Source organism: Chinchilla lanigera, unplaced genomic scaffold, assembly GCF_000276665.1.
Source record: "Chinchilla lanigera isolate Chin_1 unplaced genomic scaffold, ChiLan1.0 scaffold00069, whole genome shotgun sequence".
In the NCBI taxonomy this organism is placed as follows: Eukaryota; Metazoa; Chordata; class Mammalia; order Rodentia; family Chinchillidae; genus Chinchilla; species Chinchilla lanigera.
Window position 1 is genome coordinate 7935635 of NW_004955470.1, and position 13420 is coordinate 7949054.

The window sequence follows — 13420 nt, forward strand, 5'->3', positions numbered from 1 at the left end:
TGTTCACCTGGCCAGATGTAGAAAACATGCATTTCCAGATGGAAAACATGCATATTCCATGGAGTTTTCATAACTGTCTCTTTGATGTATTTCTGGAATTCGTTATTTGGTTTCTGAATGGGTTAATATTATCTCTTAGTTATCCAGAACTGATTAGGCCCACAATCTCCCAAAATGAGTGTACGTGAAGGCTTAAATAAAAAAAAATCAAATGGTGTGATTTTAGGGCTCTAAGAGGATCAAAACCATCTAGCAAAATTCGAGATTCTCTGGGGGCTGAGACAAAAATCTTCTCTGGGTGGCCCATATTTATTTGTTTTTCAAAGAGGAATACAGGAGAAAGGAGGGAATCTGAGCAGGACTATTCAAGGACCTTGGAAGTCTGCTCAAGGACTTCTCCAAGTAATACACTATGTTAATTTAGGAGAACTACGTTATCTCCAGGAAGGCCTTCACCCTTCCTGTGAAGTGAGAGTCCTGTGGAGTGAGATGTCTGCAGCTACAGTCTTTATCTAGTTAACTGAGGTTGGAGCCAGGCGTTGACAGCTGTGGCCTTGTCTTGTCCTTTGAGGTGTCATGCGATGACAGGCCACTACAGGCCTCAGCCAGGACCCCTGACTCACAGAGGTTCACTTACTATGAGTCCACTGCCCATCTCCAGACCGAAGCTTAGGCCTGGGACAGACTCACACACAAACACAGAAAGCCAGTGGTTAATTTAAATCCTGCTCAGAGCTGCTTCGTAGTGATCTCCATCAGGTTGTCTTTAAAGTCATTCTGTATGAAGTGTACGGAGAGCTGGCATTGCAACCTTTCCACGAATGACTGTTCCGGGGTGTGGTCGTGGGTCATGCCGGTGTGTGTCATCCTGGTCACTTCACCGCCTCATCCTGCCCCGTGTACCGAGACCGCCTCACCGTTTCCCTGGACACTCCTGATCCACGCTTATGGTCTTGCATGGTTATTAACTGCTCTACTGCATGCGTCGAGGGTGTCGTATCACAGGAGACCACTAGGTGTCAGCAGCGGCCCCTATAGAACACACAGCAAGCGCTTCATCATAGAAGTCAAATCAGAGCAAATAATTAAGTGTGGTTAGAGCTACCTGCGGCCTGGGCCATTCAAAAGAAGGCAGAGAGCAGGAGGAGGAGCGAGGACAGGTGCAGGGCAGGTAGCTCCGTCCTGGGGCCTGACGGTGTGGGAAGGATCCCCTCCGTAAAGACAGGCTCTCCGTGATAAATGGAATAAGGTTGTGGTGCCTTTCCAATATTCACTACCAAGACAGAGCCAGCAGGCAGTGAGGGGGTGAACAGCTTTGGCAGAGGAGAGCTCTTCTCCTTTTTAAGGTGTTCTTCAAGTCCCGATGGGCTGGAGGTCCTCCAGGTAGCTCCCGGGGCTTCCACACATTCATTGGAGGACCGCTTGTGATCCAGAAGCCGAATGCCTGAAAGAAATGATTCAAAGAAGATCAGACAGCGTCCACACCTGGACTCCCCTTGGAATGCTTCAGGGACGCGTGGATGTCACCTTGGACCGGGTGGACGCGGCCGGTGTCTAGACGTCCTCCCGACCGCAGGTGCTGGGCACCAGCAGCGCCCAGGTGTGTAGCACAGCCCGCGGCATGGCTCTTAAGATGCTCCTGCCTGCAAGCCCTGCGAGCTGCTTGCTGTTGCTGGTGGCCCTCGCCGGTGCTGAAGCAGCTTCCGACTCGAATGAATCTGCAAATTCCACTGCCCAAGATGCCGTGAGTGCCCGGTTCGCTGCCTCCAGCAGAGAGCCGGCTGAGAGGATCTCTGTGTTTGAGCTGGACTATGACTACGTGCAGGTTCCTTACGAGGTGACCCTCTGGATACTTCTAGCGTCTCTTGCAAAAATAGGTAAGTCCTTGAACACCTGTTTGGGGAGTTATTTCTATGTGAGCTGTCACTGTGATTGCAGAAAACTTCTGGTCCCTTCAGTCCAGGAAAAGTCACGCTGTTGCCCTTAGCGCTGTGTCATGCTTCGGCATCGGGCTTTGAAATGTAGGTGCGTGCCTCTGGGTCTGGAGCTGTTTACCCTTCTCCTTCTGAGGTGACGACCATGTGACTTGTCATAGAAGTCTCCCGTTCTGTGCTGTAAACACATAATGTATAAAGCGTGAAGCCCTCAGGGCGGTGTGGGTTGGAAATTTCAGGAGCCTCAAACTGTTTCTTCTGTAAAGCACCTGATCTGCATCTTCGGCTGTGCACTGTCGGGCACAACCCTGGCTCCTGTAGTTCTTTCTTCTCAGGTGGCCTGTGTTCCTCGCCAAATGCCAGGCACGAGGAGCTGGTGGACCTCCATCTGGGTGAGACAGGGGCTCGGGCACGATAATACCAGCACAAGGTTGGTCTGCACCTCAGTCAGAGCCCACGGCGCAGCTCTGCTTTCCTCTGTGAATGAGGGGGACTTTGGGTGAGGGATTAAATTCCAGTGAAGCATTCTTCATGCCACAAACCACAGCAGTGGTCACACTCTATTTAACCCCTAGGGCTCCCTTAAAACCAGTGTACCCCAAAGTGGAAGATCAGCGTGGTTGTCTCAGCTGCTCAGCCTAATGTCTCCTCTGCCTCAGTGTAACTCAATACAGAGCGTGTAGACTGCCTCTTGAGATAGACTCTCGGGGCCACCTGCATGCTCATGTGTGTTCCCTTCTCGGGTCGGGGAGGATGCGGGCTGAGAGCTGTGCGGTCTGTGCGTGGGCCCGTGGGCCCCGGTCATGCACGGACGCCCTCCCCCGGGTCCAGGCACAGTGTCCTCAGCAGCGCCCCTTCTGACAGCTGTCCCCGTGAGCTGCTGCAGAGTGAAGATGGAATGGGAGCCGTTAGGCTGGAGAACTCTTTCTGTTTGTTAAACAGTTAAGTTACACAGAGGTTCTCACGCTATTTTACAGATGACTTTGAGAAACAGTGACTCTCTATGTAGTAACGTCAGGTCGGGGAGTAGCTCAGCAGCACAGCGCCTGTCTGACAAGGGCAAGGTCCTGAGTTTGATCCAGCGCCAAGAGATAAATAAATAAATAAATAGCAATGTCCTCAGCTCAGAGCAGACAGTCACATGCTTTCCAGAAAGACACATGGACACTGGGACACTCTGGGGTCTTCTGTGGAACCTGGGTGCTCCTCTGTGAAGGACTCTGCTCCTGCTGTGTCTCCACTGCCCCCCAGGAATGAGGGACTGTGGTGTGGGGACCGGGAAGCCGGACCTGCCCCTGAGTAGCCGGTCCCTTTGTCCCCCAGGGTCCGTCTTGTCTTGGTTTTACCCTGGCGGAAAGCATAGCTGGCTCCGGAGAGGCTCTTCGCAGAAAGGTGGTGGGACGCGGTGTGGGTGGGATGGCGGGTCACAGGCTCTGGGCTTCCGCTGTGCACCATGTCCCAGCACACCGCACAGGAGGCAATCACCAAAGCAGGTTACCCGCCGGAACATGCTTACTCAGGGGTGACCCCATGCTCGCCCGTCTTCAGGAATCCGGAGAGCTCCTGTATTCTGTGAGGGGTGGGGAGCAAGCGGGGAAGAGGCTTATTTATGGAGCGCAGGCTGTGTGCCAACTGCTGGGCTGGAGTTTTATATAAAATGGCAAAGTAGTAATGATGCTGATGATGATCTGTAAAACTCGCACACTCAAGGAGTGCACAGGAGTCTTAAAGACTGTGTTTCAAACCTGAGTAGAAACACCATAGCCCTTGTTGTGTTATTTATTCTGTGAGCCCTCATCCAATCAAGGCGCATTCCAAGCGCTGTGTGACACGTGGAAGTGACCGTGGCCCTCGACTTCAAGGGACTTAGTTTAATCGAGAAGCAGGGCTGACCTAGAACTGACTGTTGGCTGTCAGAAAAACACAAAAAATTCCTCCCCATCCTTCTTAGAACAACTAACTATGCATTAATACAGGAAAGATGTGCTAGGGCAAAGACTACCAAAAATCACGCCAGACTCTGTGGGTTGTCTTTTACTGCCTTTTAGGACACCATGGAAAAATGTCCTTTGAGCCGTTGGGAGGGATGGAGTTGTAGGTTCATCTCTGATTCTCATCAAGACTTTATTACTTAGGTGCACTTATTGTGTGAAGGTGGCCGACCCTGGGTCCCTCAGAGAGGGAGACAGGTTTTGGGCGGGAAGTGTGTGCAGCGTGTTCCTCAGAGGTGCGCAGCCTGTGGGGACAGAGCCTCTTCTAGCTTCAACCCCACGGGCACCTGGACCAAAGGCGGGAGAGGCTGGGTCTGTCTTGGGAAGCTGGATCCCCCACAGCAGGGGCAGGTCTGAGGGAACTGTGGTATGGGTTCTTCCACCTCCTTGACATAAGAAGGAAAGTTAAGTTTGGTTAAATAAGTGCTAGCTGAAGAAAAAGAAGAAGGAGAGGAAGAGAAGGAGGAGGCCGAAAAAGTGGTGATTACAAAATAGAAAATCCAGGATTAGAAGAGGGATTACACTGACCTGGAGGCCAGGAAGTGTGGGGTGGCCCCGAGGAGAACTGTACCCCACATTGTCCCCCTCCCTGCTGGCCGTGAGTGGAGGTGTTCAAAGCTGTGGTTGGGGAAGCCCATATCCGCTTTGGGTGGCTGAACCCAGGAATTCCTGGGGGAACACTCACCAGCTCCCACAGCCGATGGGAGGAGCTGCCTTAGTTTTGCAATCTCCCGGCTCTTTTCCTAATATTCTTCCCAATTCACAATCTGCCTCAGCAAGGTGGATTTCCCCCGTGGAGACTACAAGCTCCTGTCCGAGCCCCTCCCCCGCCCCCGCCTCTCTCCTTTGCTCTTGAACTTCTCCCTCCTCGAATCATCTCCCATCCCACCGTCCACCTCGTGTGAGTCCCATTCACAGCACACTAACGCTGCACTTCTAACAGTGCACTCAATTTCCTCCCAGTAAGAGCATCTCTGGTGGACACTAAACCCACTCACTGGTTCATTTTACACTTGTAGATTGTTTCAGCAAACAGACCGGCTGTTGAAGATGAGACACTTTGCTAATACATGGGTTCGGGGAGATACAGCCAGGTGACCTATTCTGATTTTGGGGAATTTGCTGATTAGTAGGGGAGATAAGTTGTGCACAAAAAAATGCTAGGTAAGGGTCCTTTTTTTTTTTTTTTTTTTTTTTTTTTTCCTGGTTCCGGGAATTGAACTCACAACCTCGAGCTTGCCAGGCAGGGACTGTGCTGCTGAGCTAAATCCCCAGCCCCCATAAGGGTCATTGGTATTAGGCAGGTAAATTGCTTTGATTACTCAGAGAAGATATAGAATTTACTCAGACAGAAGCTGGGAAAAGCTTAGCTGCAATTCAGAGCAGAACCTAAACAGACCAAGGGAAAAAGAACTCCAGCAGAGATAATAAAATCAGAAGACCAGACAGGAGCTGGGGGGTGGGAAGGTGTTGGTGGGCTGTCGTGTAGGCTGGGCGGGAGGGCAGGCTGGGAGGGGGAGATGGAGGTGGGGAGGCCCCGCGCTGAGCCACAGAGCTCCAGTCTGTCTGTTGGTGGATTCAACACGCCCTTCATCACACCCTCAGGTCAGTTATCTCCATTCTTTTATTTGTTCACGTTTTTCTAAAGCCTCACAGTGGGAGTTATAGTATAGTTTCCATCGCTGGTTTCCCACCAGCCTCAGTGTCCCTAAAGTTGGTCTTCACGGGGGAGCACTCGTCAGGTTAAACCCCAGGCGATGCTTGTGCCTTCTGAGTCTTAGGTGGGAATCAAGATGATCAGACACACGCGGTGCAGACCGCTCACCTGCCTGAAGAGTGAGGAGCGGCCCGGGGTGCAGGGTGGGATGGCAGGAGTGTGCACCAGCTTTCTATCACTGTTAAAATGCCCAAGATGCGGTAAGCAGCTAAGAACAGGGCTTTGGCTGGCAGTTCTGAGGGTTCTGGTCTGTGGCTGCGCTATCCCTTTCGGATACCTTGGGCAACAGAACATCACAGCAGACAGACTCGTTACTGGGAAGGAAACACACTGGTGGAAGGCAACGGGGGCCCTGTGTCCCTTTGGGGCCACCCTGTGACCTGAGGATCTCCCACTGGCTGGGCTCCACTTCTCCGAGTCTCCATCTCCTCCCAGTAGGGCAGCCCTGAGGCCCACGCCTTCGTCACACGGGCTTGGAGGGCATTCAGGACCCTAACCACGGCAGCAGGCTGGAAACAGTGCGTGGTCAGGACAGGGAGGAGGCCCCAGTAACACAGTGGCGGTGGCGTGGAGAGGAGGCGGGGCCTGGGGGCGCTGGTGAGGGCGCTGCCCGGAGGAACCGGCCGACTGAGTGGCCTGCAAAGGCTTGTGGGAGAGTAGCCCCCGTCTCCTTGTCAGAGTCACTGGTTCCACAGAGAGACAAAATGAAGATGCTTCATTTCTGGGTATTTGCTTGGTGAAGAGGAGGAGGCCAGGTGAGGTCCTTCAGGGACAGGCTGAGTGTTGGGTGGCCATGTCTACATGTCACAGGCAGTGAAAGCTGGGTTTGGGTGACTGCAGACGTCTCTTCTTTCTTTCTCCTTTCCATCCCCTTGTAGACCCCTAGAAGATGGAAGAGAGGGAGGAAGAAGAGGAGGCGACAGTGGATAGGAATGACACTGTCACCTACACTGAGTAAGACCAGCCAGGCATGTGATTGATGAACTAATTGATTGATTTGCTGTGCTGGGGACTGAACACAGACTTTCACACAGAGTTACATCCTCAGCCCCTTTTAAAGACTTTGTATTCATTTACTGGTTTATGTATTTACGTTGAGACAAGGTCTTGCTAGGTCAACTAAGTTGCCAGCTTAGGCTTGAACTTGCAAACCTCCCGCCTCAGCCTCCAGGTTGCTGGGATCACAGGCTTGCAGCACCACACCCTTCAGGAGCATGGGACCTTGGCTGCAGCCCCCCGCACCCCAGCCCCTGCCCGAGAAGCACTGTCGCTGTGTCCTGTATCCTTTCTCGGGCCGGGGAGACGGGCGTGCACCCCACACGGCACCCTGTAAACCCGGCCACACTCCTCTCGCCCGCAGGCTTCCATCTCTACCGCCGGCTGCCGCGCCTCATGCCTGAGAGCTGCCTGCTCATCCTGGTGGGCGCCCTGGTGGGCAGCGTCATCTTCGGCACTGACCACAAGTCGCCGCCTGTCATGGACTCCAGCATCTACTTCCTCTACCTGCTGCCGCCCATCGTGCTGGAGAGCGGCTACTTCATGCCCACCCGGCCCTTCTTCGAGAACCTGGGCTCCATCCTGTGGTGGGCAGGCCTGGGCGCGCTCATCAACGCCTTTGGCATCGGCCTGTCCCTCTACCTGGTCTGCCAGGTGCAGGCCTTCGGCCTGGGCGACCTGCACTTGCTGCAAAACCTGCTCTTCGGCAGCCTGATCTCTGCCGTGGACCCAGTGGCCGTGCTGGCCGTGTTCGAGGAGGCGCGGGTCAACGAGCAGCTCTACATGATGATCTTCGGGGAGGCTCTGCTCAACGACGGCATCAGCGTGGTGAGTGGGGCCAGGCTTGGGGGAGGGCTGGCCAGGGCAGGGGCGTGGCTCAGTGGGCTGTGGTCCAAGTGAGTCTGCCTGACTCTGCACCTTGGACCTCACCCCGTCCCCGCCAACTGGCTCCTGGGGAGACAGGAAGGAGAGGGAGCCACAGGGCAGTGCTGCCCACCGGGCGGGCAGAGACTGGAGGTAACGGCCATGGCACATGGGCTGGCGGCCAGCAGAGCAAGGCGTGCATTCACTCCAGCTCACTTGCCAGGCTCCCCCTGCCCTCCACAGGCTGCCCCTCTGCTTGGCTTCCCTTTCCTCTGCTTTGCTTCTTTTTGCTTTGCTTCACTTTGCTTCCTCCCTCCCTCCCCTTCCCTCCCCCTCCCTCTCCCTCCCTCCCTTCCTTCCCCACATGCTGCATTAGAAGTTAAATGAAAACACGGGGTGAGGAGAGGGGAGGGAGCATGTATAAAATGCCTTCCCTTGTCTGTCACCAGCTACACAGCACATGTGCCAAGTGTGCATGAGGGGTGTGTGTGGAGGACGGCCCTGGAGAGATGCAGGGAGGACCAAGGGACTAGGGTGACACCTTGCACCCAGGCCCTGGTTGTCTGGACAAGGAGCAGGGACACTCACGCTGGACAGTTCCTTCTACAGGCTTCACCAACTCTTGGTTGATTTATGGATACTTTTAGGTGCTTTTACTGTTTTCACATTTATACCCCAGCACATAAGTAATATCAGAATGCGTCTCATTATTCAAAATGTCAAAGAGGAGCTGGGTGCAGAGGTGCATACCTGTAATCCCAGCCACTCGGGAGGCTGAGGCAGGAGGATCACTCGAGTCTGGGAGTTCAAGACCAGCCTGCCCACCTTAGTGTCTCAAAAAACTAAAACAAAAACAATGCAGCATAAGATGCAAACGCTCCCACCTGCTGGCTCCCAGCTTTCACAGGCCGTGGGAAAGTCTACTGCTCTCATCCCTGTTGCATTTTCCCTGTCGGTAGCCCAGGCACTTGCTCGTTTCCCGGGCTGCGGGTTGGTAAACATTCACACAGATTGGTGGGCTCAATTTTAAATCTTACGTAGCTGTCACCGTCTTGGAATTCTTCGCACGTCTTCTCAGCCTTGCCCAGCGTGTGGAGATGTTTACTGTAATTTTCTTAACAATTTCACTGTTGGAGAGTTACTCAGGTTGTTTCCAAATTTTCACTCTTACAATGCTGCAGCAGCATCCCGTCTCCACATGCTCCCCTTCTTGCATTGGGGGTGTTTCTACGGGGTGTTTCTAGCTAAATGAAATGGCCAGATGACGCGGGAATGTGTGCGTTCACCAGTCTGAAATATGTTGCTGTCCGAATCTCTTCCTACTCACCTCGTTGGTAAATGAGAGCATCTCACCCGGGCTGAGTGCAGGACACTGGACAGGGACAGATGAAGTTGTCATCAGGGGCGGGTCGCACGTGCAGCCCGGGAGGGGGACACCGCACGCTGCACACCTGGGCCGCAGAGTATGCTTCACACCAAGGCTGCCACGACTTTGCACGGGGTCTCCGTTCACCCTCGCAGAACTGCGTGCGTGTCTGTGTCAGGGACACCTGTCACACGAGCCACCAACGTTCCCGCCAGCAAGTGGTCCGTACTCACTCCCAGCACAGCGCAGGGCTCTGCCGACCCCGCACCCCGGAATCCAGCTTCCTTGCCTTGAGCCTGTCTGCATTCCACATCCAGAGTTCCTTCTGGCCCTGATTTCATGGCCAGCGATGCTTGCTTGACTTCCGCCCAGCTTCGTGGCTTCTGAAAGCGCATTTCTCCAGAACGATCATTTCAAAGTGAAATCATGACCTGCCAGCCACCCGAGCGTCTGCCGAGGGCTCGGCCGTGACCTCTGCTGGGCCACGCTGCTGTGCGCTGGCTCTGGTGGCCGTGGCCGGACGTCACTCTGTGGTCACCCACAGCAGAGCAGTGCATGTGCCAGGGCATGGCCGGGGCCCCTAACTGGAACCAGAGGATCCCAGGGCCAGATTTAGAAAGCAGGTTGAAAGCAACTGGTACTTTCTGCCGTCCAATGGTATTTTGAGCTTTGGGCTTTGAACTCACCCTGTCATTGAGGAAGGAGCCGGTCACAGTGCATGCCTGCAGCAGGCAGTCTGAGTCACAAGGAGGGTGGCCTGGACCCGTGGGCTCTGTGACAGCCCTGAGAGCTCATCCACTGAAGCTGCCTTCTCCCCTCAGAACTGGGCAAAGGCAACGAGTGGAGCCTCTGTGGCTTGGTCCTCTCATTTCTCGCTCTCACTGGGGTCTTAGGCTGCAACTTTAATCACCAGCGCGTACCTTCAGTGATGGAGGCAAACAGAGATCCAAACCAAATAGCTTTGAGAAAATGATAACCAAGCTTGCACTGTATACTGGACACTGGCTATGAGAATAGATTTTGGGTGTGCTTAGAACACATGGAGAAAGGAAGGAGGAAAGAAAGAGGAAAGGGAGGACAGATGGAAAGAAGGAAAGAAGGAAGGAAGGAAGTGAGGGAGAAGGAAGAAGGGAGGGAGGGAGGTGGTAAGAATGTGTAGCCGGATTCTTCTATTAGCTCCACAGCACAAAGCAATTCTCTGGGATATGTGTACTAAAGCGTCATGTTGTGTGACTTGAACAGACACAGTTTTTATCTTCAAAATAAAGGATGCTTTTCATATTGCTAAAACTGAAGATCACCCATATCCCCAGTTAAATTTCATACCCCAAAATCCCAGCAGGAAGACAGGTACAGTTCCTGTATCCAGGCCCCATGTGAGAATATGTATTTGGTTTGGTGGCAGACATCTGTGGAATTTGTCAATTTATGGAGAGTTTGAGTTTGGTTTATAGACAAGAATCGATGAGCCTCCCACAGCAGGAAAGATAATGACTCACTTAATGGGTGGAAGGACAGCACATTCTCCATGTGAAAAGCAGGGACCCAGGCTACTGGGATTCTGAAGGTCAGAGTTCTCATCTTCACCTTATTAACTAAGCTAGTTTATGGACACAAAGTATCTTTAAGGGGTTCAGGGTATGAAGGTCAGAAAGCATAAAGGAGTCTGGGGAGGACACATCTGGGCAACCTTGGGTACTTAGTGTCCAGACGCTGCCATCTTCTCACTAGTACAATTTTTAAATTGTTGTTTTCCTTGTCTCTTTCCTGTCTTTACTTTTACTGTCTTCATCTCCTCCTCCTAGACTTTGATTTCTTATGCACAGGGGATAGAGAGGGGCCACAGGTCTGTCTTCCCATGGCTGCTTCAGGCTGCTGGAACCCCCGAGGAAGTGTACCTGCACTCCGTCTGATGGATCTAGAGGAGGCGTAGGAACCTCAGGGCCGTGGTTTGAAGAATGGCCCTTTTCTGACAGTATGGCAAAGGGGGCAAGGATGTTACTAGCAAGTCATGGGTGCTGAGGCTTCATCTTATAACCATGTTAAATTAGCAGGGAAGGACTCAGATGGAAGTGGAATATTGGTGCAGAGCCGCTCCATAGAGTTGTACAAATAAGAGAAGTATGTAGCGTTTGATATAAACCTTTAATCTTTAATACTATGTTTAATACTATGCTGCTATGTTTTCAGAAGTGTTAATCCAAGTATGATATGTGGACTTTAAAAGCATACAGAGTTTGCTCTGTTTTGTCAGTAAAAATCCAACATTGTCCTATTTTAATTATACAATGGCCAAAGGATGCACTGAGTAAGATATCTATATCTTTGTGGTTGCGTATCCATTAAAATCTTTCACTATAGGGCTTGCATCCTGGCTCTGGCCTCTACTTTGTAGACCTGAAGACCTTTCGTAGTGACTGGCTCCAGATAAATATAAACATTTACAACCTGAAGTAGATAATAGGAAGTTTGTACCACAAAGGTAACAAAGCTTAGAAGCTAGAGCACTTACATTGCCATTTTTATTCTATAGGTACAACTATACAAGAAGCCAAATGTTTACCTAGGGATATTAAACTACATTAAAAGAAGATAATGCTAAATATTTAGACAGGCAGGAGGACACATTTTTGGAAGGAGCAGTGGGACTGGGAATCTCTGCCCCTTGTGGCTGTGTGCTGATGTGTTACAGGAGGTGGAGACTGCCAGAGGGGTGAGGCGGTGTTTGGAACCCTTGGTATAGCTAGCCTCGCTGTCCCTGTTTTTATAGTAATCTTAAGTTCTCCATATGGGAGGCTCTTTACACTTTCCTGCTGGTGTTTAAGACTAATCCATTTCCTTTTTCTTGTCTGCAAGTCATTCTTAAACTACAACCATGGACCTGCCTGCTTTTCTGCATTTTGTTATAACCTTTCCCAGCCACAGAAGGTTCCCAGGAGCTTACACCATGCATTCCTAGAAATTGCTGGCTTGAGGCTGCAGACAGCCTAGAGCATTTCCTGGTCCTGTGGTTTTCAGCAGGTGTGCACACCATGCTCCTACATCTGTGGGCTGGACTGCAGCAGGGAAAGAATACACTCAGTGTCTTCTGAAAGCCCTAGGAGTTGGTGGCTGGAGGTGCCGGTGAGAAGTTTGCCCATAGCTTCCTCGGTGATGCCGGAAGCGGGCGACATCCACCAGAATGTGCTGTGTAGCCAGCTCTGCAGGGTGAGGTGTGTGACAGGTGGGGGAGGGAGCTTGGTTCGGCCTCCAGGCTGTGGTGATCCGTATTTCACTCTTTACCATTCAAGACCAGCTGTGGCGAGTGTCTTAGTCTATTTTGTGTTGTGAGAGTGAAATACCTGAATCTGATTGCTTTGTAAAGAAAAGAGGTTTGTTTGGATTGTGATTTGGGGAATAAGTCTGATGCATGATGCTATCTGAAGAGTGCTGGCTGGTAGTTTCATGACATGGAGAAAAAGCAGAATGTGAAGCTGCTGAGGGCAGAGGGGGCAGGAGTGCAAGCCAGGGAACAGGGCTTTGAGCTGCAGCCAGGTCCTACAACAGCCTGCTTTGGAGGGACTTCTGGGAGAGCAAGAACACTCTCTAGCTCCCAACCTTGAATCCCTTTGAGTGTGGACCCACCCTGAGTAATTTACTCTCACTAAACCCCACCTCAACACCAGCACTCAGGCACCAAACCTCCAGCATATGGAAGTTTGTGGAATAAACTAAGTCTAATCTGTAACAGTTAATAATAGACTAACACCATGGGAAAGAGCTGAAACATTGTGGAATACAACTCCTTTTTTTTTGTTGTTGTTGTTTTTTTTGTTTTGTTTTTTCTCTGGTACCAGGAACCGAACTCACGACCTTGCACTTGCCAGGCAGGCACTTTTGCCGCTGAGCTAAATCCCCAGCCCCTTAACTCCTTTATTTTAATGATGAAAGCCAGCCATGTTTGGTGGACCCAGAGGTCCCATAACTCCTAATCATCCATCCATCCATCCATCTATCCATCTATCCATCCATCCACCCACCCATCCATCCATCCACCTATCCATACATCTACCCATCCACCCATCCATCCATTCATCCATCCATCCATCCACCCAATCATCCATCTATCCACTCATCCACCCATCTGTCCTTCAATATTACTGAGCAGCTACTTCCTGTCAGATTCTGAGCCTACCAAATACCCAACATCTGCTCTGAAATCCTCCTTTTCAGAAAATTCAAATGATGGAGCCAGTCTTCAGTGAGCTGAATACTGTTGGCCACAACAGAATTTTGAGGTTAGCTTTTCAATTACTTTTATATCTTGTAAGAATGCTAATGCCAGTTGGTACAAGATGGAAGATGAATGTTTCTTGAAGTTGTGGGAATGAGGGAAGGGAAGGAGGTACAGACGAAGGGGTGAGAGGCCTGAGCAGTGTTGGAGTAAGAAGCAGGTGTTGGTGGGATGGGTGCATTTTGAACTGCTGAGTTTGACGCACATACTGAAGGAAATAGTTCAATAGTTTAATAGGCATCCTGATACTAGGAGAGAGGTCGTTTGGAGGCACACATT

At 51.5% G+C, this 13420-nt stretch overlaps 1 protein-coding gene across 1 annotated transcript in view; it reads left to right on the plus strand.

Annotated features, from left to right (window-relative positions):
• The first annotated feature begins 1042 nt into the window (after positions 1 to 1042).
• Positions 1043 to 13420, plus strand: part of Slc9a4 (solute carrier family 9, subfamily A (NHE4, cation proton antiporter 4), member 4) — a 53270-nt gene continuing 40892 nt past the window's right edge. The window contains exons 1-2 of the mRNA XM_005400773.1: positions 1043 to 1877; positions 7003 to 7466. Coding sequence (XP_005400830.1) covers positions 1622 to 1877; positions 7003 to 7466 — 720 coding nt within the window. The 5' untranslated portion in view covers positions 1043 to 1621. The remainder of the gene's footprint in view (positions 1878 to 7002; positions 7467 to 13420) is intronic.